This window comes from Dipodomys ordii, unplaced genomic scaffold (assembly GCF_000151885.1).
Source record: "Dipodomys ordii isolate 6190 unplaced genomic scaffold, Dord_2.0 Scaffold71, whole genome shotgun sequence".
NCBI lineage: Eukaryota > Metazoa > Chordata > Mammalia > Rodentia > Heteromyidae > Dipodomys > Dipodomys ordii.
The window spans coordinates 3,179,659-3,203,941 of NW_012267287.1; the positions used below are offsets into that span (position 1 = coordinate 3,179,659).

Sequence of the window (24,283 nt, forward strand, 5' to 3'; positions counted from 1 at the left end):
GGGCCCCGACGGGGGCGCGGGGGACAGGGCCGGGGGAAGCCGCGAGGCGCTGCCGCCGTCGGGCCAGCCGGACGACGAGGAGTGGTCGGAGGAGGTGAAGAAGCAGCAGGAGCAGCAGCTGCGCCGCGAGCTCCTGGACCAGTACCACCTGCTGCTGATGGAGCGGAACCGCTACCGGCGCTACAACGCCTACCTGCAGCACCGGATCTGCGAGTCCCTGCGCAAGAAGAAGGGGCTGGAGGCGGCAGAGACGCCCGAGCGCGCGGCCCAGCCCGAGGCCCCCGAGAAGGAGCAGGCCTACCTGCACTACCTGGCCATCCTGGAGGAGCTGAGGAAGCAGGAGGTGGACGACCTGGAGTGGTACCACCAGGAGCTGGGCCAGCTGAAGCAGCAGTGCCAGGAGAAGCAGGTCCGGGTGGAGAAGGAGTGGCGCCGCTTCCAGGCCCTCAAGAAGCAGGTGGTGATGCAGGTGATGGGCAGCTGCCGCCTGCGCGGCGGGCGCCAGGCCGCCCTGCGGGAGGTGGAGCAGACCCAGGCGCTGGAGGACAAGAAGGAGAAGGAGATGAGCGCCGTGCGGCTGGAGAACGTGCAGCTGAAGCAGAGTCTGGTGCACTTCCAGACCAGGATGAGGGCTCAGGAGGACCTGTCCGAGGGCCTGCTGCTCATCGACTTCGAGCAGCTCAAGATCGAGAACCAGACCTTCAACGAGAAGGTGGAGGAGCGCAACGAGGAGCTCTCCAAGCTGCGCAACAAGGTGACCAACAACGTGCAGACCATCACCCACGTGAAGGAGAAGCTGCACTACGTGGACATGGAGAATGCCTGCAAAAAGACGCAGCTGTTGGAGATCGAGTCTCAGGTGTCCCTCGGGAGGGACATCCTGACCAGGACCAAGCAGGCCCGTGACAGCCTGCGGATGGACAACATCAAGCTCTATCAGAAGAGCGGGCTTCTGGGTAAGGAGTCGCTCCTCCGGGATTTGGAGGTAAAGGTGGACAAGACCGCGGTGCTGAGCCAGCGCCTGGAGTCCCTGAAGCGCCACCACACGGGGCTCATGCTGTCCTGCAAAGGTGTGAAGCAGAAGATCCGGGAGGCCAAGGCCTTCCTCCCCTCCTAACCCCGGGGCAGGAGGGCGGGCAGGGCAGAGCGCAGGCCCGCTCAGCACACTGTCGGCTCCCCTCCACGCACACGCGCTCTACTTGCTGCTGCTCTCTTCAGAAGCCGATGGTACTTGGGATGGAAACCTATTTTTGAATCCCATCGGGTTTTAGCTTCCAGATCAGGGCTGAGCACAAAAATTGGGCTAGCAAAATATGTGATTAAGCAAAAACCGGTCTAGACAGGACCAGTGACTGACTTCTCACAGTACTCAGTCAGCTGTCAGCTGTCCTCACACTGAGCAAGTCTGTCATTTCAAGCACCTAATCGAAAGGAGCACTGTCCCAGTATCTAGAAGGAGCCTTCAGTCTCACCAATGGGCAGCATTTAGAAAAATTCCTCTGCAATAAGCCATTAACTTCTCTTTGGACTTATTAAACTATGTAGAATCACTGTCGCAGTCAGCAGCTCACTAATTCCCCTAATCTTGTATCATATAGGACTACTTTCTAGGGTGATGTAGAACAATCCCAGGAAAGGAGAGATGAGCAAGAAAGGGGCTGACATTCTATCTTTCCAGTCACAGGGCTCTCAACTAGTTTCTGTGCTTAGAAGATACTCCCATGTTGACTGACTGCCTTGCGTGGCTTTTTTTTTTTTTTTTTTGTCAATCATAGGGCTTGAACTCTGGGCTTGGGCGCTGTCCCTGTTCTCTTCAGCTCAAGGTAAGCGCTCTACCGCTTGAGCCACAGCACCATTTCTGGTTTTCTAGTGGTTTATTGGAGATGAGTCTCACAGACTTTCCTGCCTGGCTGGCTTTGAACTGTGACCCTCAGATCTCAGCCTCCTGAGTAGTTAGGATTACAGGCGTGAGCCACCTGTGCCCAGTTCCTTGTGTGGCTTTTCCAGTTAGGTCTGGAGTGGGGGGGGGAGTTAACCAAGAAAGAGCAGCACATTCACTAGTTAAGAGAATTCTAGACCCTGGGCATTCTGTTTGCAAGGTCACACTGCTATTCTACCTATAGCCACTGGTTCTCTACTCCTACCCCTCTTCCTGCACTACGTGCACCCCACTCAGAAAAGAGCCTAGGAGGGGGGCTGTGGGGCCCGGTGGCCACCACACCGGTTGTAGGGTTAGGGCATTAATCGAATACCAGTCTAATACCATTAATCTAATACCATTTTCTGAATGTCTGCTGTGTGCCACTCACTGATCAGCACCTATATTGTATTAAAAAATAATTGCAAGCTGGGCGCTGGTGGCTCTTCCTTGTAATCCTAGCTGCTCAGGAGGCTGAGATCTGAGGATCGCAGTTCAAAGCCAAGGCCGGGCAGGAAAGTCCATGAAACTCTTATCCTCCAATAAACACTCAGAAAACCGGAAGTGGCGCTGTAGCTCAAGTGGTAGAGCACTCGCCTTGAGCTGAAGAGCTGAGGGACAGCGCCCAGGCCCAGAGTTCAAGCCCTATAACCGACAAAAAATAATTGCAGGGGGCTGGGAAGGTGGCTCAATAGTACAGGGCTTGCTTTGCATGCATGAGGCCCTGGGTTCGATTCCTCAGCACCAGATAAACAGAAAAAGCCGGAAGTGGTGCTGTAGCTCAAATGGTAGAGCGCTCACCTTGAGCTGAAGAGCTGAGGGACAGCGCCCAGGCCCAGAGTTCAGGCCCCATGACTGATAAAAATAAATAATTGCAGGAAGAGAAGGATGAAATGCCAGGAGCAAGTGGGTAGCACAGCAGAACAGGGAAGGTAGTTACCATCACTTCCGGCAAAGACCCCTCTGCCCCAGCAAACCCTGGAACTAGGGTTTTTCCTATGAGTGAAAAGCAGAGGCCATGGGTACTATCGCAGACGCGTCCCACCATGCCAGAGACTGGACCCAGACACATTTGAGGCAAACATTATATGACACTAGATCTTTGCTTTTATTTTTCCGAAATTAACACATTTCATCAGTAAAAGGAAATCATTTGGGGTGACAGCACATTTGAGATTTTTAAATTTTGCAAGTACAAGTTCACCTGCAGCCAGAACGTGGTTTTGCCACTAGTCTCGTATGCTGTCCACAATATCAGGGTTAATGTCTGTCTGTGGCGAGTGCACAGAGCCATGGAGCTGTGCCAGGACCACTTGGTTTTTTAATTTAAATGACTAAATATGTGCATACTTTAATGATTGTATGCACACGTGCATACATACACACCCCACAGTCCTGGCATTTTAACTCAGGGCCTAGGCACTGTCCTTGACCAAGTTTGGCCAAGGCTAGGGCTCTACCACTTGAGCCACAGCTCTACTTCCAGCTTTTTGTTGGTTGATTAGTGATAAAGAGTCTGATGGTCTTCCTGCCCAGGCTGGCTTTGAACTGCGATCCACAGATCTCAGCCTCCTGAGTAGGATTTACAGGCGTGAGCCAACAACGCCCAGCATGTGTAGGGGTTTTTTGAGGCAGGGTCTTGCTATGTCTGCCTGGTCTCGAACTTGAGATACTCCTGTCTCCCAGGTGCTGGGACTATGGACACATACTTGTCATACCCAGTTCATTTTTTAAATTCACAACTTTTGGCATGTAAGATATAAAGTTTCCACAGGAAAGGCCTGAGTCTAGCTGCCTGTGGGAATGTTCTAGGTTTTTATGGTGCAGTTCTTTTCAAACTCTTGGCTTTTAAGATTAATCTTTACAAGTCACCAGGCTGTGGCTAAGACCTTGTTTTAAGCTTTGGTTACAGAAAAAGATGATGAGGCTTAGAGAACTTGAGAAAGTTTCCCAATGGCTGGCTGGGAAGTGTGGTTTCTTTCTGGGTTTCTCCCAAGTGCTCTAGATCAGGGGCAAAAGGCTTCAGAAACAATGTCTAAAGACAAATGAGGAGGCTCTGGGGCTAGAGCGACGATCCCAAGTGCAGGGCTGGCTCATTCTGTTGTGATGTCTCGGGAGAAGGCCGTTCCCCCTGTGAGGCCTGGGCACACTGGGAAAGGAGGCTCTGGCAGCTGGTCCAGGGAGGTGGGGCTTTGTGTAGCCCCACCCAGGGGAGCCAGCTGGTTGCAGGGGCAGAGGGCAGTGCTGGCAGAGCAGACAGGAGCCATGTGGTGCTGAGGCCTCTCCAATAGCCAGGCCATTTCCCAACTTCCTAGGCAGGCAGGCAGGCAAGGGACTAAGTAAATAACATCAGCAAATACTTGAGTTCCTATCTGGGACCTGAAAAGCAAATCCTATTCCCTCCCCAAATCCAAATTCTCCATGTATTGATGTGAGCTCACCTGACACCTGGCCCTGGGCTCAAAGGCTGCCCTCTGTTGGCCAGGTCCCTCCCAAGGGGAGGACCAGCGGGGAGCTGCCGCTATCCCCCCTCATTCAAGTGAGTGCCTCTGTGGCAGGCACAAGTGCTCACACCCAGGGCAGGATGTCTGGGTCTCCCGCGGCCCATTAGCAAGCGCCTACGCACGGGACACTGGGAGGCAGCACCAGGCTGCACACCGGGCCCTGCACCTGGGAAGAGATCAGAACTGCAGCAAGGCTCGAGCAGCCCTCTAGGGGTCACGTTCGCTTGGAGAGGCGGGGGTCCCAGGCCCTGTCGTGAGAAACTGAGCAACTTCTGTGTCACATGGCTGGAGAACCGCCGTAGAGCTGCTGTGAAATGATGTGCAGTACCCGTGGCGAGCGCGCGTCCACCTCTCAGCACGACTGCTGTCAACCCTGCTGTCTGTCACCTCACCTCAGCCTACGAGGACGAGGCCAAGAGGAGAACTTTTGGCTTGCAGTCAGGGGATCTGCAGTGGGGCGGGCCATCAAACTACTGTGGCTCTGTGCAAAGACCTCCAGCACTGTCCACAGGTGACGGGACGGCACTCTTTCACACTCATTTCACTGAGTAGTGAGGGCCGAGTTGTGAACACTCGGTCTCATGGGAACTAGCCCACAGCTGGCACAGAACCTACATGCCTGCAGACCAGGTGGAAGGCTGGGCGGGGGGGAGGCAGGAGGAGGGCAGAGAGAAGGAGGAGGGAGTCTAAAGCTGCAAGCAAGCCAGACTAAGGAGAGGTGCCCAACTTGGAGGGGGCACTGAACCCTCGAACCCCAGGCCTAAGCTACCATAACTGCCATACACACACATACATATGTTTGTATATATGTATATATTATTTTTGCTGGTCACGGGACTTGAACTCTGAGCCTGGGCGCTGTCCCTCAGCTCTTCAGCTCAAGGCTAGTGCTCTACCACTTGAGCCACAGCGCCACTTCTGGCTTTTTCTGCTTATGGGGTGCTGAGGAATTGAACCCAACGCCTCATGCATGCGAGGCAAACACTCTACCACTGAGCCACCTTCCCAGCCCCACAGCCCTATATTTTTGATGAACAAATCCAGGAAGCAAATTTTTATATATTCAAGCATTATAATAGAATCGAATTTTGGCCATAAAATTCAAAGAATTTTAACTAGAAACCAACAGTGAGCATAAGTAACAATTTTACATGACTTTTATTTAATAAAACCACATATTTACAATTCAAAAAGTCCTACTTTGAAACACATTACTAAATAAAATTAAAGGTGACCTGTACAAGCAATGAAAACATGATGCGTAGCAAGGGTTACCAACAGTTTTCTATCAATAAGGTGTTCAAAATAGTCAAAAACTGAGCAGTTAAAAAGTACCTTGGACGTGAATGCTGTTTCCCCAGCAGAGCTGCGGCATGGCGGCCTCGAGTCTGAAACTCAGGGGAGGTGCAGACTCCCTTGGGTGCCCCTTGGGGTCCCGCTCACCTACACAGTGTCGACAACGCACAGGAGTATGACGCTGCGTTCGCCAGAGGCCGGCGGCACCTCCAGAGGGGCCGAGCGCCTGGTGGGCCGCGCCGCGCCGCGCCACGCCGCCGTTCCCTGAGCATGCGGGAAGAGCTGTCTGCACCTGGGTGCAGCCGGGAGTCTGGTTAAAAAATGTCACGATGCCCACGCTTAGGTCAAACGGGTGAGGCATGGTGAGCACTGGGTTGTGAGCACTCGGGAGTTTCACAACAGCCTTCCGAACAGACTGCCCAAGGCCCTTGTCACTCACCTGTGCAAATGAAGGATGATCGTTATGTACAGTAAGAAAATATATACATCTTTTAAAGAACAGAACGTCCACATTGTGGACCAAAACTAAGTAGGTCTGGGGGGAAGGCCAGCCCAGGGCTGGACAGTCCACTTCCCACAGGCTGCGGGGCCTGGGCTACATTCAACATCTTGATGTCTGGAATGGCTGGGTCTGGAGGCCGCTGGCTGCTGGCCAAGACAGCGCCTCCTCCAAGAGGTCAGGCTAGGCCACCTTGGAAGGCTGAGGCAGAAAGCGGTGCCCACGGTGCCCTGCAGTCCCCTGGGACAGCCCGGGAAAGGGGACACCAAGAGCAAGGGCACGTGGCAGAATGGGATGGAGGCTTGAGGAGGGCCCGGGCTGCCACCCCAGCGAGGGCGGGTGAGCAGAACCTCACAGGCCTGCGGCGGCGGCAGAGCCGCTCTCCCCGCTGCACGCGCACCGCCCGAGCCTCTCAGGGCTCCCGACATGAGGGGCTGGCTCAGGGGAGGGGGCTCATGGACAGCGTGGACAGCTGGAACGCAAGCCACGCACGTCCTTGCGGCCTGAGTCTTCCGCTCTGGCCTAGCAGTTCACAAAAATGACAAGGAATGCTAGAACAAAAAAAACTCACCGATGAACTTGGGGAAGTGGGGGAGGGGCTGGTGCTGGGCACTGAGGACGCCAAGGCCGCCCGGCTGTCAGAGAAGCCGCTCGGTCCTTGGACCAGCACGCACGCGAAGACCCTCCGAAGCCAAACGTGTGTGGCCACTCCACTCAGGACTAACCGGGCCGTCTGTGAGACAAAGGCAGAGGGGGCCGCGGCGAGAGCAAGGGGCGTGCGTGCCACCGCTGCCCCCGACGCAGCGGCGTGGCGCTCTCCCCTAGCCTCTGCCGCCAAGGCTGCACCAGCCCCCGGGCCTGCCTCTATGGCTGTGCTCGACGGCGCGGGCACCGAGGGCGCACCTGCAGCCTTCCTGCTGTGATTGGTCAAGGCAACATGGTCAAATGTCAACACGAAGGTCCAGCAGGTCCCCAGGAGCTCATGAGCACCCCAGCAAGCAGCCTTAGAGGGCCCATCTTCCTTTCTGCTGTCTTTGGTGGGCAGATTTTTAAAAACAGGACCTCCAGTTCTGGAAAGATTCTCTCCATACCTACACCAGCAATTTCTTTCTTATCCAAAACAGGAGCTAATAGCATCTCCGAGGCTCCCCAGGAACACTTCTCGTGCGTCTTGGCTGAGACAGACGGTAATGTACGTCCAGGCGCTTGGCATGGCAGCTTTACGACGTGACTTGTGCTGGAGGAACGCGAGGGAGGGGACGGCCACCGCCCCGTCTTTGCCCCACATGGGGACCGTGGTGGCTGGCCTCCGCTGGTGCCAGGCCACAGTCCACAGAGCCACTTAAGGCGAGGCCCGGGCTTAATGCTTTGATTTAGTTTGTTTTTTAATTCTTTAAATGCCGTTTGGTTTTGTTTAAGGCCAACTCCAGCATCGGGACTCTGACAGGCAAACAGCCTGCTTTCCTGTGGCCAGTGTCAGTGTGAGAAATCACAGGTCTGCTTGGAGACCTGCCTTGCGCAGAGAGCGGGGCCGGCACGGGCTCAGTGTCGGAGGGACGGGCTTCCTTTCTCCATCTCCCGGCTGTCTTTCTGTAGTGCAGCCAGCACCTAGAGTCAAGGACAAGGTGGCTGGGGTGAGCCTGCCGCGGGCCGCGGGCACAGCGTCAGCAACTCAATACCCACAACATCTGCGCCAAGGACCAGCAACCCCTCCTGGCCAGTCCCTGGCCAACCCCGCTCTCTGCCCTCTGGGCCTCCTACCTGCATCCAGGCATCTTTCTAACACACCACCTCTGGGCAATCTGCCCCTATTTCCACCGGCCACAGAGCCAGCATCAGAGCAGGGGTGAGGTGAGGCCTGCCGCTCTCCGGCCAGCCCTCCTCCCTCCCGCCTTCTGCACTGTGAGCCTGCCGTGCACACCTAGCAGGGCTGGACGGATGCCGGCTCTCCCGAATCACCTTCCTGCCCCCTGGCTCCTCACTCTGCTTCCCCTGAGCTTGCACAGCCGTGCTCAACACGACTTAGTCTGTGGTACTTATGCTAGTGCTGGGGCTGGAACCCAGGGCCTCCCAAACAAGCTCCATTTTTTCACTCACGGCTGGTGCTCTACCACTTGAGCAATGCTCCAGTTCTGGCTTTTCTGGTTATTTGGAGATAAGCGTCAAGGATTTGTCTGCCCCTGGCTGGCTCTAAACTGTGATCCTCAGATCTTGGCCCCACGAGTAGCAAGGATTCCCAGTGAGCCACCAGCACTTGGCTGTTAGCTTTTATTTGAAAATCAGATTCTATCTACTACATGAGACTGATTGCCCAACAACAGCCGCGGAGTCACAGGCCCGAGGGGGCCCATGGGAGGGGTGAGGCCCCAGCTACCGTCTTTAGGCCCACACCGAGAACCCTGAAACACAGCCAGACAAGCTGGCGAGGACAAACCTACAGAAGCCACCTCCGCCGTGCACTGCTCACCTGCCTGGGCAGCCTACACTACCATCCCGAATGATCAGAGGTGAAACAGAAACGTGGTGCGTGGGTCTCAAATAAGCTGTATGAAAGGAGTGACCACAGACAAAAGTCCCCGTCCACCTTGAGTGAACAGGACCACCAACACTGACGTTCTTCCTTTTATCTGTGCCAGCACTGGGGCTTGAACTAAGGGCCTGGGTGCTACCCCTTATCTTTTCCACTCAACACTGGCACTTTACCATTAGAACCATAGTTATACTTCCAGCCCTTTTCTTCGGGGATGGGGGGGGGGGGAGATGTTAATTGAAGAGTCTCACAGACTTTCCTGGCTGGGCTGACTTCTAATCTAGATCCTCAGATCTGAGCTTTCTGAGTTGCTAGGGTTACAGGGGTGAGCTACCAGTGCCTAGCTATCATTGATTACTTTGAAGGAGCTCACCAGTATCTCAGACTCAAGCACAGATCTAATAGAAATGCCACTGGCATGCGAACCTGTCATTCTATTGAAAATTACGAAATGTAGCATAGGCTGCCTCTCTTCTGGACAGTCTCTCCTGATCCCTAAAACACGAGAAGCAGCATGGTAAAATCCAGGTTTAATGCTTCCTTCTGCACGTTAATGCACTCGTGTGCACGTGTGCCGGTAGATACAGGTGGGCTGGAGAAGGCCTCAGGTACAGCTTCCTCCCTTAGAAGGCACCCGGGAAGGAAGCAGTGAGAAGACCCAGATTTGTGACTAGGAGGAGAGGCCCGGCTTTCTCTCTTGACTTCAGAAAACCACTATAAGCCACGAGCCCGGAAGATGGCCTCCCAAGGAGGCCTGTGAGCTCCATGCTCTGCCGCTGCCATCCGGACATGCTGGAGCCTGGGGAGCCGGGGCCCAGGCCTCCGCTCACACTGCACCTTTGTTAGTTACCGAGCGGCACTCTCCTCTGCCAGCCCTGCTCATCCTGCGTGCTGCAACTGACTTACTGAAACACAATCCTCCCTTTAGCGGATGCGCTTCAATGATTCCCAGCTCTCCACAGAGACGTACAGAGCTCACCAACAGTCAACTGAGAGCGCCTTTGTAGCCCAAGAAGAAAGCTCTGTCCCTTTGGCCACCATCGCCTCCTCCTGCCACCTTCCTCCCCCCCCCCCCCGCGGCTCAGGGGACCATCCATGCCCTCCCGTCTCCCCACAAACGCCTGTGTAGGTGTGTATGAATGGACGCACTCAGTGCCGGGGCCTGGCTGTTCTCACGGAGCATGCCCATTCAAGGGCACATGGCAGCCTACCATTCCCGTTAGTGAACTCAGCTTATTTAGTAATTCAGAAACATAACTCCAAGCCGGGCGCTGGTGGCTCACGCCTGTAATCCTAGCTACTCAGGAGGCTGAGATCTGAGGATCGAGGTTCAAAGCCAGCCCGGGAAGGAAAGACCGTGAGACTCCTATCTCCAATAACCCACCAGAAAACCGGAAGTGGCGCTGTAGCTCAAGTGGTAGAGCGCTTGCCTTGAGCTGAAGAGCTGAGGGACAGCGCCCAGGCCCAGAGTTCAAGCCCCACGACCGACAAAAAAAAAAAAGAAAGAAACATAACTCCAGGCTCAGGCTCGTAAGCCGGGGGAATATCTGCGGGGCCACAGCAGCATTTGTTCTCCCAACAGCCCCCAGGAGGAATGGAGCCACCAGCTAGATGCGGCACTGTGCACGGGGACAGGAGGGGCAGGCGGGAGGTCAGGTGCGAAAGGGAAACCTCTGGTTAATAAAGAGGTCCTGGATTATATGCCTTAGCAGGTGAAGTGCATGGTATGTACACATACCATGGTGTGCAGATGCGGTGAAGCTGCAGAAAAACACAGCCTGCCGAGAAATCAAAGAACTGTAACCTGACTGCACACGAAGTAATCTTGCCAACAAACCTCGACTCGGGGAAGGAGTTGGGTCAATCGGCAGGACTGCAGAGGCGCTCAGGAGCAACCAGCACAGGGAGCCGTGGAAGCGGGCGGGAAAGGCTGGGGACAAAGAGCCTCTTTCTTCCACAAGCAAAGGGGCCGCGCAGGGACGGGTGCTCTATGAGGACTGAAAGATCTTCCACCCACACGCCACATGGACCTCATTTGGATCCTGATTCAAATAAAATGCATTAATGACACCTGAGACAATCAGAAGCATAAAAGCTCTGGGTCTGATGACAGGGAGGGCTTGTACTGGAGACAGCAGCGCAGTTATGCAGGGTCTGGAGAGACAGTCACACACCGATGACACACTGCTACGGCTCCCGCTTCTGGTCACAGGAGACTTGAGCAGAAGTTGGGCACAGCTGAACTGTGAATCATAGTTACTGCACAGTATCCCTACTCTTGCTTAATTTTGCATGTATTTTACATCGTCTTCCTCCTCCTCCTCCTCCTTTTTGTGGGTTGTTGAGCTCTGGACCTGGGTGCTGTCCCCGAGCTCTTCAGCTCAAGGCAAGTGCTCTACCACTTGAACCACAGTGCCACTTCGGTTTTCTGGTGGTTTATTGGAGGTAAGAGTCCTACAAATTTCCCTCCAGGCTGGCTTTGAACTGTGATCCTCAGATCTCAGCCTCCTGAGTAGCTAGGATTACAGGTGTGAGCGACCAGTGCCCAGCTATTTTATACCTTCTTATTAATAAACAAGTTCAATCATCAGGCTTTGTTGGCTCATGTTTGTAATCCTACCTACAGAGGAGGTGAAGACTGGAAGAATTCTGGCTTTAGGCCAGCCCAAGCCATTTTTGAGACCCCCACATCAATTATGGTGGTCACTCCGGTCATCCCAGCCACATGAGAAGCATAAACAGAAGATCACTGTCTAGAGTGGCCGAGGCATAAGTTTGAGACATTATCTGAAAAATTACTATAGCAGAAAGGGCTAGGGGCAGGGTTTAAGTAGTAGAGTTCCTGCATAGCAATCTAAGGTTTGTAGTTCAAACCCTAGTACTAGAAAAAAACATAATGAAATGAAGGAAGGGGAGGAAGAAAGGAAGGAGAGAAGGAAGAGAGGAGGGAGGGAGGAGGGAGGGAGGGAGGGGAACTATCAAGAATAGGCGCAGAAGGGCTAGGAAGGTGGCTCAGTGGTAAAGTGCTTGCCTTGCATGCATGAGGCCCTGGGTTCAATTCCTCAGCACCACATAAGCAGAAAAAGTTGGAAGTGGCGCTGTGGCTCAAGTGGTAGAGTGCTAGCCTTGAGCTGAAGAGCTGAGGGACAGCGCCCAGGCCCAGAGTTCAGGCCCCACGACTGGACCAAAAAAAAAAAAGAATAGGCGCAGACTGGCATACATAGAAAATCATCAGCCTCCTCAGCTACTGACTGAGGATGACTTTGAGCACAACCAGGCATCAAGAACCATGGTTGTTGTTGAACTTTTCAGTGTGCTAAAATGTGGAGCCAGACAGTACTGTGAGACCTCTGAGAAGCATGGGGAAGAATGGAGCCGCAGGTCCAGACTGGAGCTGCTTAGTCACTGCGGCTGCCAGGAAGGACTGCAGCGCGTCACAAGGAAAGACAAGCGCTGGGCTTCGCCTAGGGACCATCGCCTCTCTGGGCTTCCTGAAACGGGCCAATCCCACCTACTTCCCCAAGTACAGAGCCTGCCTCAGGCACAGTCCAGGCAGGGCAGCCGGCCAGCCCTGCTGTCTGCCCCTGCAGGACTGTGATTCACCACATGACTTCTAGTATGCAGAGAAGATGACAGCTCAGCTCTGAGGCTCCCGATGCCGCTGCGGGGGGACGGCTTTCCCACCCGTACCCCTCCAGCTAGCAGCCGGCACAAGACACATGGCCCCGCACACCCCCGGGTGGGAAGGAGAGGAGACCCACGCACCTGCGCCCACTTCTTGTTGCGACTCTGCATCTGGATGGCGGCGATTGCTGCGAACACCTCCTCTGCCGGCAGGTCCTCGGGCAGCCTTGTCAGGAACTGAGCGCTGTGGATGAAGTCCATCCTGGCCAGGATGTCCTCGAACAGCTTCAGGATGCCCAGGGCTGTGCGGAAGAGGAACTCCTCCCCGTCCCGGCAGAACACGTCCCACACGCGGCAGGCCAGGTCCAGGGGCAGGGACCTGCTGTACAGGGTGAAGATCCTGCGGAGGGGCGGGCGGCAGGTCTGAGGGCCTGAGGAGGCGCTGTCCTCAGGCGACCCGGGAGGATGTGTGAGCGCAGCCCTGTGCAGACTGCAGGCTGTGCACCAGCACTGGCCACCGCTGCGTGCGCTCACCTCTGACAGACACCTGCCAGGCTCCTGCTGGGTAGGGCTGGGAGCTGCACATGCCTCGCACAGCCCAGCATCTGCCCAGGAGCCAGGGTGGCCCCTGAGTCTTAGCCTAGTAACTTCCTCTGGGTAGGAGTCAGCAAGGAAGCAAAATAAAAATGTGCCAGTTTTGGTTTGGTTTGAGACAAGATCCAGGCTGCCATGCTGCCTCAGTGGTCTGAGTACTGGGATTAAACACACGTTCCACCATGCCCAGCCTTCCTAGTAGAGATGGGTATTCCCTTAAGGATTATGACATTACCTGCAGGCTATCCAGCAACCCTTTCGAACCTGCTCGGGCCCAAGGGAGACACAGGAGGCCTCACAGTTGCCCTGTCCAGGGGTCCCCTCCCAGGAACAGCTGGACGCACAGTCCTCCCCGAGCTCCTGACACGCCGGTGCTCATCACAGTCCATCCGCTGGGTTTGCGCATCACTTGCCACCCCTGCCCCTCGGGGCCTTGTCCTGAATCCAGCGGTCTTAGTGAGTAAGTTCACGCTCTGCTGTAGGAGTCACTGGTGCCGCCTCACCACCAGCACCGCCTCACTGTGAGTGGCAGCTCCCAGCAGCTCCCCGGCCCTGGCCAATCCTTCTGGCAGTGGCTTCCCTACAGCCCTCAGCTTCCTCCCTGGCTCTTCCAGAGTTGGCACTGAGCTCTGATGCACCTGACTTCAGGTGCCGGGCTCAGCTAAGGGCTGACCCGGCCAGGAGTTACTGCCCCTAACCCCTCCCTGCGTGCCTCCTGGCCTGCTCCGTGCGGCCCGCTGTGACCAGCAGGATCTTCCTGCAGGCCTCTGCGCTGGGCCCAAGCCCACACACAAGTACAAAGCCAGGCAGGAGCACTCCACACTGTCCTCAGTGCAAACCTTCCAGGAAGGCGCACTGCACAGGTCCCCCGGCCATGCAACCATGCGGGGACCAAACCCGGACCACCGGGTGCCTCAGGCTGTGCAAAGCACTGCAGAAACAATCATGAGCCCAGCTGAGGGCCTGGCCGATGAGCTCCCCTGTCTCATTTTACTGAGGTTCAGAGCCTGCAGACAGATGATACATCCCGAGACCCCGAAGGTGGCCTCTAATAGGTGAACACGATTTAAAGCCACCTGAGATGCTGTTACACCATATATCGCAAGGCAGACCACAGCCACAGGCCCAGGACAAGCCCCTGACGAGTCCTCAGCCTGGGTTTCTTCATAGTTCAAAACCAGAAACTGCCATCATTTGGCCTAAAATATATGGTTCAAGAAAGTTCAGAGCCAGGTGCCGGTGGCTCATGCCTGTCATCCTAGCTACTCAGGATGCTGAGATCTGAGGATCTTGGTTCAAAGCCAACCTGGACAAGAAAGTCCGTGAGACTCTTATCTGCAGTTAACCACTAGAAAACCAGAAGTGGTGCTGTGACTCAATTGATAAGAGTGCTAGCCTTGAGCTGAAGAGCTCAGGGACAGTGCCCAGGGCCAGAGTTCAAGACTCATGACAGATAAAAAAAAGAAGAAGAAGAAGAAAGAAAGTTCAGAGAGATCTTGTGTTGACATCAGACTGGGCTCTCAAGCCTAGAGAGGGACCCCCCAGGATCAGATGTGCACTGGCCACCCACAGGCCAACCCTAAGCCACAGAAGTGCTTCGCAACTCTCTGACCGCATCAGAGCATGAAGTGGACACCACGGAATAGGGCTGGTGCTGGAGAGGGGAGGGCTCTGAGGCAGAGAAGGGGTCTTCCCACCCTTCATCTGTGTGCTGCAACTGGGCTGAGGCACAGCCCGCCAGGCCCTGCTGGGGAGAAAGGCTCCATTCAGCAGTAGCCGTTCTGGCCCGGGACCTCTCACATGCCATGGGAGTGCAGCTCATGCACACAACACTCAAGGCAGGACCCCAGCCCACGCAGACACTGGGTGGGGAGCTGCAGACATGGGACACCTGCTTCCAGACACTGTTTCCCAGGCATCTACCTCTAGGCGAGGCCCGAGCAAACCTTTTCTCTCCTCCAAAGGCCTCTCAGCACCCATTAGAGCCTGGACTACTGCAGACCCTTAGCAAACATCAAGTGTGGTGTCTCAAGCCTGTAATCCTAGCCATTGGGGAGTGGGGGTGGGGAGGTTGATCAGGGGATCATAGTTCAAGGCTAGCTGGCCACAAAGTATATGACTCTGTCTCAACCAATGGCTAGCTACTGTGACGTGAGCCTGTCATCGGGGAAGCACAAATAGGAGCTCACAGTCTAGGCCAGCCTGTGTATCTATAGTGAGACCCTACCTTGAAAATAACCACCACAAAAAGGGGCTGGAGATGCAGGCCAAGCGGCACAGCGCCTGCCTGCAAGCATGAGGCTAACCTCCACAGAGGGCGGCTCTGCTCCTGTCACACACGGCCCGTTCCCACAGGGCCATATACCTGCAAGTCAGGTGAGAAAGGTTCAAGATACTATTGGCCTTCAACAGAGCCCGAAGGCTCCAGCAGGGCGGTGCTTGGTAGGTGGCGTAACGGCCAGAGCCCTGGGCTGGCTGCCATCTCTGACGTCCCCGCACCTTCCTCCAGTGCTGGGTTCTAAACCTTAGGAATCCAAGGGGTCAGGGTTCACGGTCAAGTAAGTAGTATAGAGGCAGGCTGCCTATAATCCCAGTTGGGTGAGAGGCAGAGGTAGGTGGACTGCAGTCCAAAGTCGATCAGGACAATAGTGTGAGACTCTATCTGAAAAATAAACTGAATTCAAACCCTCGTGCTGACAGGGCAAGACAATGTAAAACGGCTGCAAGGGCGCCTGTGCGGTAAACCCTCATCCGGGTACAGCCCAGAGTCTGGCCGAGCACCCCACCTTCAGCCGGGGCCTGCTGCTCAGCCGCCTCCTCTCCCGTAGCCTGGAGTTGGGCCCCACCTCTACCTAGCGCTCGTCCGCAGCTTGGCAGTGGAGCCGGAAGGATCTCAGGTGAAGACGGGAGCACCTGGAATGTTCTGAATGCTCTGCAGCCCTGCACTATCAGGGGACTGGACCGTTCTTGGACGGATGCTTGGACTTTATCTTCAAGAGGCTTCTTGCCTCCTGAGGAGAGCGAGGTGAAAACCCAAGCCAGCCAGCGACTCTGGCCTCCCCACCGCTCTGTTTGCTCTGAGTTAGTGCTGAAATCCAGAAAACTCTCTCAGGATGCAGCTGCTCTGAAAAGCCAGTCGTCAGGGTCATCACATGAGAAAGCAGCAGGGAGGACTTCCCACCCTCACCGAGATCACGAGACAGCGTGGGAGACGCTGGGCGTGGTCAAGGCCACGGGGACCCTGAGACACGTCCACCGTGTGCCCACGGCACGCACACATCTCCAGACACACCGGGGATGGCAGCACCCACTTTCTCAGCAGCGACAACCGCTCCGCACAAAGACGTGCCTGGTCCACAGCACAGAATCTCCACAGCCTCTTATTCATGTGTCAGGGGGCCTCTACAGGTCCCCCAAAGCACCTCAAAACCAAAGTCCAAAGCCCAATCTCCCAGCTGCGGCCCCAGCAATCCCTCGCTGGCCAACGTTTGAGTGAACCAGGATCCTCAGGCAAGTCCACACGGCGTCCCTGCACCTGCCCGTCCGCCACTGCCCACTCGCCGCCTGCTTCTGCTTTCCCTCCCTGGCCTCTGTGCCTACTAGGCTGCCTGAAACTCACCTGGGCCCCACACAAGCCATCAACCATCCCCCACAGCCCTGAGCCCTGCCCGAGCCCTCAGCAAGGCTCCTGACACCCGTGTGGCCTGCCCTCCCAGACCCCCTCTGACAACCTCGGCCCAGCTCCACCCCAGCCCAGCCCAGCCACCATCGCCCCTGCCAACCCTCGAGGCCTCATGCTGCTTCCTACCCATCCACCTGCTCAAGTCCCACGTCCCCTCATGGACTCTGGTCCCCTTCCTTCCCTCTGGACTTGTGTCCATTCCCAGACAGCACCTGGGCCTACTGGACAGCACCGCGCCTGCGGCACACACCTCGTCCACGTGCAGCCTCGGCTGGCCGGCAGGTTCTGTGTCCTGCTCATCACCCACCCTGAGCCCCAGGTGGGCAGGGCAGGAGCCAGGAGAACAGAGAGAGCCTTGCAGGAGGCTCAGAGGGAGGGGCAGGGAGGACCGACAGAGCCGGAGGACGAGAAAACGCTCTGAAAACTATGGAAACTCAGCTTACCAATCAATTAGGTAGATGTCTGGAGTCAAGTTGTTCTTCTTGAAATGCGCAAATAGTTTTGGCAAATTTTCTTCAAAGAAAACCTCAAATGCAGCAAAATAAGTCAACATCTAGGAAGATAAAGTGAAATACATGAATGAGGTAATTAATCAGCCCAAGTTTCCCATCAACCGCAGTCAGGATACTTCCTTTACACCTTTAGACTCAACCACTGCTTCGGGCGGAGAGGCTGCGCATTGGAATGCCGATCCACTGGGGGCACGTCCAGCCCGCTTGTAATAAACACCATGCCCACCCCGACATCTGGTTATTCCTTCAGTTTCTAGAAAGGGAGGCTGAAACTGGCTAAGCACTGGTGCGGGGCAGTGCTGGGACCTGAACCGGGGCCTGTCCCAGGGCAGGGTGGCAGGCTCACGCTCACCTAAAGCCAGCTGCCAGCCCCCAGCGCTCCCAACAGGAAGGCAGGCTGGAGTCTGAGGGAAGCCAAGCACTCCAGGTCAATGTGCGCACCATGGTGGGGGACCGGGGGGGGGCTCCCCACTGAAGGGGAGCCCCTGTACCCAGGGGGGCCAGGGCAGTGGCACGGCTCACCCCCACCCGTGGTGTACACAGGCAGATCACTCATCTTCATGAAGGGCTGCACGAGTAGTGCAGCTGCACGAGTAGTCTGTCCCCCCTTCCCCCACCCAGGAACAGGCACCAACGTGACTGCTGCAGCGGCTGGAGAGGAGGTTGGCTTGTGAGCACTGTAAGCAGGACCATCTGGCCTCGGTCACTGCCACTGGAAGGAACCTGCCCCAACCAAAGACTCACTCGAGTTCCCAATTCTGCCTTCTCCTTAAAAAAAAATCAACTAAAGTGACTAAGGACAGTTTGTTTGGTTTGCTGATGCTAGGGCTTGAACTCAGAGCCCAGGCTCTGTCCCTTAGCATTTTCACCCAAGGCTTGTGTGACTTTTGCTGGTTTATTGGAGATAAGAGTCCTGCCAGGCAGGATGGAGCGTCTTCTGTGAGGCCTCCTGCCAGGCAGGACTTTAATTCCCATCTGCGTCCCCGTCCCCTCGGCTCCACTTTAGCCTGCTTTCCTCCTCACAGGGACAGCTGACCGGGCAGTGGCCGGCTCTGCATAATGCCTTGTCTGTAACTGGAACTCTCTCAGATAGACTCCTACAGGCAGAGCTGTGTGCCAGTGCTGCCTACAGCTTCTGAGACATGTCGTCACATCCCCGTCCCACGCAGCCCTGCTACCTCACACTCTGCTTACGGCCACAGTGAGGCTGCAGTTTCTGAGAGGGGACCCTCGCAGTCCTGAGGTCATGGAGGGGAGGAAGCACCCCCCAGCGGAAGGAAACTATCCAATCACTTGGGTCCTAAGATAGTAACTATCGGAAAATGAGGGCTATGTGGTTTAAAAGCTGATAGAGCCATTGAATTGGAGGCTCTAGAAAGAGCAAAGGCTGAGGACCTACAGCAGACTTGACCTCGGCTCCTCCCCACTCCTGAGGCCTCTGAGAGCAGTCACCACCCCCCCACCTCGAGTCTCCTTGTCCACCTGGACCACTCTAGAACTCAGCTACAGAGCATGTGGGGCCTTCCCAGGGCAGAGACCATGGACAGCAGCTCACTAAGCAGCTGTGGCCCTCAAACAAAGGCAAAGGAGCACAGTCCTCATCCTTCAGCCTGCGCTTGGGCTGAGTTCTGACACCATGTGTGCTGCTGCTTTAATTGACAGAGCCTGAGTCAACTCCAGTGCTAGCGTTCCTGACGTGCAGCACCTGTGGCTGCAGAGCTGCCTTCCTCCTCCCTAGTAAAGAGCAGTCTACAGAAGCACTGTCTTTCTCCAGAATGCACCCACACGTTCATCCACATGGCTACTGACCACGTGCTTCCATACTGAAGTTCAATACAGCATCCAAATAACCCTCTACCTTACAGAGGGCTCCAAATACATCTTTGTGGAAGAAACCACGCAGTCTCCCCTGAAAAGACCCCAGGGCGTGCACACAGAACATACTCACAAGGCTATGGTCCACTCGGAAAAACGCCATTTGACAGGGTTTATTCAAAAGATTAGAAAAAGCAATAAAGGCATCTGCAGTATCTAGGTTCAAGATCAACACTGCGGCTATAAAGGACATACCCTGAACCTGAGGGAGGAGAGAAAGGCATGTTAACCAAAGCAGACACAAGATCAGGGCAGTGCTTTCATTCATCCAACACCCGCACTACCAGGCCCGCAGCCATCCCTCACCACCCCCCAAGGCTCAGCTGCCAGCTGTCAATTTCAACCCTGAGCACTGCTCCATCCCTGCTCTGCTCTCCCCAGCCACACCCCTGTGGAAAACCACAGCCCAAACCAACTAGGCCCTCTGCACTCGAGACACGTGCTGCAAACGCTGCATCGTGGTGTTTAATGCATGCGCACACATCTGCTCGGCCACAGAAGGGTGGTTACTGCTAAAGGCTTTGCTGATTTAATGTTGGGGAAAATGCATGCACAACGTGACGTCACTTCCCGTGAGGGTACGATGACGCAGGTCAGCCAAGCCAGCCCTGTGACTGAGGAAACGGGAGTCTCCCAGGAGACGCTCCCTGCTCCTTAACATTGGGCCTGACGTCGGAGGCGAACAGGAGCCGGGCAACATTTTGACCTTCTTTGTAGATGATACCATTATACAATATTGAAAAAATGTCACTTACATAGCCCACATCTGGTCGGTAACAAGTATAAGCGCCCAAAATACTGTGCAACATGTCATGATATGGACCACCCTAGAAGGAGCGACAGCAAACAACACATGCGTGAGGACAGTTAGTCTCCAAAGGCATCACTGCTATGGCTGCAGCCACCGCGGCCGCCACCGGCTACCACTATTGGGAGGAACCGCCAAGCACCATGCCAGCAGCTCTGTATGTATTAGGCAGTGTAATAAATTAACTCCAAGTGAGGAGGCGCCTTGGGAGAAAGCTGGCCGGTCAGCTAGGTGTGAGCCTAGACCCCACATTCCCCATGCTCCCCATGGGCCTTTCCACCTCCCTTCCCCACCTCTGTTTCCTTGGCATCTTTCTGCATGACAGGCTCAGGGGGCACACAGATTCTGTTTCTGTTCTTTTGTCAGTTGTGGGGCTTGGAACTCTGGGCCTGGCACTGTCCCTCAGCTCTTTAGCTCAAGGCTAGTGCTCTACCACTTGAGCCACAGCTCAAGTGTTCTGGTGGTTCATTGGAGATAAGAGTCTTATGGACTTTTCTGCTCAGGCTGGCTTTGAACCGCGATCCTCAGATCTCAGCCTCCTGAGTAGCTAGGATGAGAGGCGTGAGCCACCAGTGCCCGGCTACAGCTTCTGTTTTGTTTTAGACATCCTCCCAGATCTCCAGCCCTCCAACATTTCCATTTATTCCTATAATGCTTCCAAAAGATGTGATTTTCCCACCTAATCAAGCACAGAAGAAAACCCAGAGCCACACCACGCTGCCAGCATGCTAGAAGATGCTACCCAGGGACTAGCTGGGCCAAATCAAACACCTACTGTCCACATCGACCTCATGCTTGTTGAGCATGGATACAGGCATTCTGGGAGGGGGACTGGAAGTCATCCCACAGGTGACCTGGTGCTTATAAAGGAACACAGGGACCAGACTAGTGTATCTGAGGTACAGAAAAGCCAAGTGAGAGAAAAGATACTTCCAAATCACAGGCGGACGAGAGAGGAAAAAGCAGCAAGAGCGAAAGACCACTAACCTAGAGTCAGGAGTAAGGGCAGTGGTAGAACAGACCACCAACCCACAGCCTGGAGGGGTGGGTGTTAGAGCCACCAACCTAGTACCTGGAGTGGGGCGGTAGAGCCAGTTGCCAACCTGGAGCCTGAAGTGGCTACCACCAGGTGAATCTGGCCCACGACTAAGGGGAAGAAGGGTACTGATCATTTCTTGACGCTCAATGGAAGAGATTTTCCACCACTCTAACTGGTGTAAGCAGACCCAGCTCCTCACTCTAAATGCCCCCAACTTACTACAGACACCTCATTCCTTTGGAGCCCTAAGATTGAGTATGACTCACTCATATTGAGTGAGACGGAAAAAGCCTCATGCAAAGGGGTTCGAAAGAGACAATCTTACCACCTCCACCAACCCCCAAAAGGACCCCAGAGCGCCTGCCCCGCATGGGAGCCACCCTCTGCTTCTCGAGGGGCTGCCTGGGAGCCCTCCAGCCAGCAGTTGAGAGTTCAGTCACAGGACACGTTCCAGCAGCAACCTCCAGAATGGAGGTCGGGAGCTCGGCTTCTGCAGGGCCTTTGCAGGCTCTGAGGGCTCCATGAGTCTGGAGCAGGGGGCGGTCACAAGGACCCCAGAACCATGCCTCTCACACAGCAGGACTGTTTGGGTAGAGCCTCCCAGCTGTCATCTGAGTCCCTCTTGCTGTCCCCCCCATGTGTGAGCGCCTTACAGGCCCTTCTTCTCCGGCTGGATTCAGCTGTCTTCTGGTTTCGTGTTCACAAGGTACGTAACATTTAAACAGCACCAGCGGAGCAGTGCTGTGTCACCTGCTGCCAGCCTCTCCTGAGGCTGCTGCCCTCAATCCTAGTCACAGATAAGCAAACTAAGGCTGTGAAGCTAGCAGGGAGGAAGGCAAGCTGGGATTCAAACCCAGATCTGTCTGAGATCAAAAGGAAAACCCATTTATCAAGCCACATGTTGAGGCCCCTCTAGGGCTGATGAGGAGGGACAAAAATCTCTCCCTGTGGGGTGGGGGAGGCTCAGGAAGAGCAAGCCTTTCCTCCCTGAGAGTAGCTGGGAGCAACTCTTGAGACTAGGGGACTCCGAAGCATGGCTTGGTCTGAGGCCTAAGGAAATGAATGGCCTGTGTAGGGAAAGACGTCAGAAGTCTCTCTGTAAGGAAGTCTGGGAAGCAGGCTGCCCAGCAGAGGCAACCACTGCTTAAAGCTAGGGCCAGACCTCCAGGTAGCTTTGTAGTCTTCTCTTCTGCAATGATTCCTGAAAAACCAAAAACCAAATGTTTGCAGCTGGGTTAGAACACAGAAGGAAGAGCGGAAGAGCACCCAGGAGGTACCCTGGGTCCTCACCTTACAGAGCGCTAGACCTGGACACAGTGAAAGCAGAATACCCCAGCTGGGGACCAGTGGCTCACGCCTATAATCCTAGCTCTACTCAGAAGGCTAAGATTTGAGGATCAAGGTTCAAAGCTAACCTAGGTAGGGAAATCCATGAGACTCTTAACCACCAGAAAACCAAAAGTGGGGCTATAGCTCTAAGTGGCAGAGCACTAGCCTTGAGCAAAAGAGCTCCAGGCCTTGAGATCAAGCCACATGACCAACAATAACAAAAAAGCCAGAAGTGGAGTTGTGGCTCAAGTGGTAGACCACCAGCCTTGAGCAAAAAAACCAAGGGACAGGACCTGGAAGGAAGGAATACACAGCTCCCATGGGCAGGGAGCAAATGGGAAGAGGGAGTAATGCAGAACCAAGACACCATATTACCAGGATGTGGCACCTTCTCGGCACACAGGCTGTTACATCACCTTCTAAAGGCAGCATCTGACAGCAACATCCACAGTACGCTAAGGAAAGCACCTCCTGTCCTTCCTTCCTGTCGCTCAGGCCATGATGCCAGCCCCACGCCAGCCCCCAGAGCTCTGCCTCAAGTGCTCTCAGTGCCGTTCCTCACCCACAGCTGATTGCCACTCCCAGCAGAGCAGGCTCTCCATGGGGGCTGTGCTGACTGACCTGAGTCCTCTCTGCTCATTCTTCGCAGGGAATTCCCTGACCACTGCTGGCCCATGCTCCTGACCTGTTCTGCTTCTCCCTGCGTGTTTTGCATTCCCTGTGAGACCACAGGAAACCTAGCCCAAGCACCTCCCAGTGGAGGACGGTGCTTCCCCGGAGCTGTCAATAACCAGATCCCTGCAAACCATGTCTAGACTTGGGTCAGACCTGTGTGTTCATTCAGCAATCACTGAATCTACTAGCCCTCTTGAGTCCACTTCTTAGCAGTGAGCTGTGGGGGTGGGGAGCGCACTAGTCAGACTGGAGATTCCAAGACTGCTTCTAGGGAAAGGAAGTGAGTGGAGGCAGGCAGGAGGCAGGAGGAAGGCTGCTGGAGTACCCCACAATGACAAGATTCTCATGTGAGAGAAGGTAGAGCGCGCACAGAAGGGACAGAGTAGAGGCTCTGGAACACAGCTAGCAACGCACTAGTTCTGATTGGAGAGGGATCAAGGCAGACGCTTGGTGGATGAAGGTCCGCTCTGCTGGGACTCTAAAACCCCCTGCTGGCAGCCTGGGCTGTGCTCAACGGCCCACAGGGAGCCTCCTCTTGTTCCACTGCCATCCAGAGAGATGTCACCTCCGCCCTGGCTTCTACCCCAATGGCGTCCATGCTCTAGTCCAGCAGCTTGGAAACCCCATTATCTTGGCTCTGCCGCTCCCCATGGAGTGTGAGCTGTAAGACCTCCTTTCACCTGGTTTGCTGCCCTGGCCCCTGTGAGACCACATCTGATGGCTTTGCTGAGCACACGGACCCTTCTGCACCACGGCACAGGACAGAATCAGCCATTCAAGCAGAGGTACTGCCACCACACCGCTTGCAAAGGACCCGTTACACTGACTTCACGTCCAAAAGAACAGCAGTACTACCCACCCTACTCTCCCCAAACTACCCTGCAAACCTGATTACAAATCCATGCAGCTCCACTGAGGAATTGTAGACAAATACACTTGCAACATACCACTACCACTTACTTGCTGGAAGATGCAGAGATTAGGGAATGTTCTAGAAATGTCCAGTTTAATAAGCTCCAGACTGGCCTCTCTGTCTGCTGCAGAAAACCCGGCATCTGTGAAGAGATGGAGAGTAGCGACACTGCTTGGAGCACACATGGGACTAGGCCTATCGTGGTCCAAAAGTTTTGCTTCGGTTAGGAGGAAAAGTACAAGAGCACTACCGCGCAACACGGCGGTTAATTATGCATATTATATTCCCCAAAATGCTAGGCAAATGGATGCGCTCAACATCAAATTTTAGCCATGCAAGGTAATACATGTGTTAATTGGCTAGACTTCCTCATCGCACATGTCAATATGCTTCCAAACATGATGAATGCAAGAGACATTTATATTATTTGTCACCAACAAATAAAACGGAATAAAAATGAAAGCAGAGAGCTAAGTGCTGTAATC

At 54.9% G+C, this 24,283-nt stretch overlaps 2 protein-coding genes across 5 annotated transcripts in view; one reads left to right on the forward strand and one right to left on the reverse strand.

Annotated features, from left to right (window-relative positions):
• Ccdc96 (coiled-coil domain containing 96) overlaps positions 1–1,514 on the forward strand; it is a 5,261-nt gene extending 3,747 nt beyond the window's left edge. Inside the window, exon 3 of the mRNA XM_013023895.1 lies at positions 28–1,514. Coding sequence (XP_012879349.1) covers positions 28–1,117 — 1,090 coding nt within the window. The 3' untranslated portion in view covers positions 1,118–1,514. The remainder of the gene's footprint in view (positions 1–27) is intronic.
• A 4,043-nt stretch (positions 1,515–5,557) lies between these two features.
• Tbc1d14 (TBC1 domain family, member 14) overlaps positions 5,558–24,283 on the reverse strand; it is a 62,264-nt gene continuing 43,538 nt past the window's right edge. For 2 of the 4 annotated variants that reach the window (XM_013023938.1, XM_013023941.1), the window contains 6 exons: positions 23,846–23,940; positions 19,790–19,861; positions 19,108–19,236; positions 17,091–17,200; positions 12,513–12,771; positions 5,558–7,825 (listed from right to left, as the gene is read on the reverse strand). In XM_013023938.1, the coding sequence (XP_012879392.1) occupies positions 7,760–7,825; positions 12,513–12,771; positions 17,091–17,200; positions 19,108–19,236; positions 19,790–19,861; positions 23,846–23,940 (731 nt within the window). In that variant the 3' untranslated portion in view covers positions 5,558–7,759. The remainder of the gene's footprint in view (positions 7,826–12,512; positions 12,772–17,090; positions 17,201–19,107; positions 19,237–19,789; positions 19,862–23,845; positions 23,941–24,283) is intronic. The other 2 variants (XM_013023939.1, XM_013023940.1) reach the window with 2 other exon arrangements.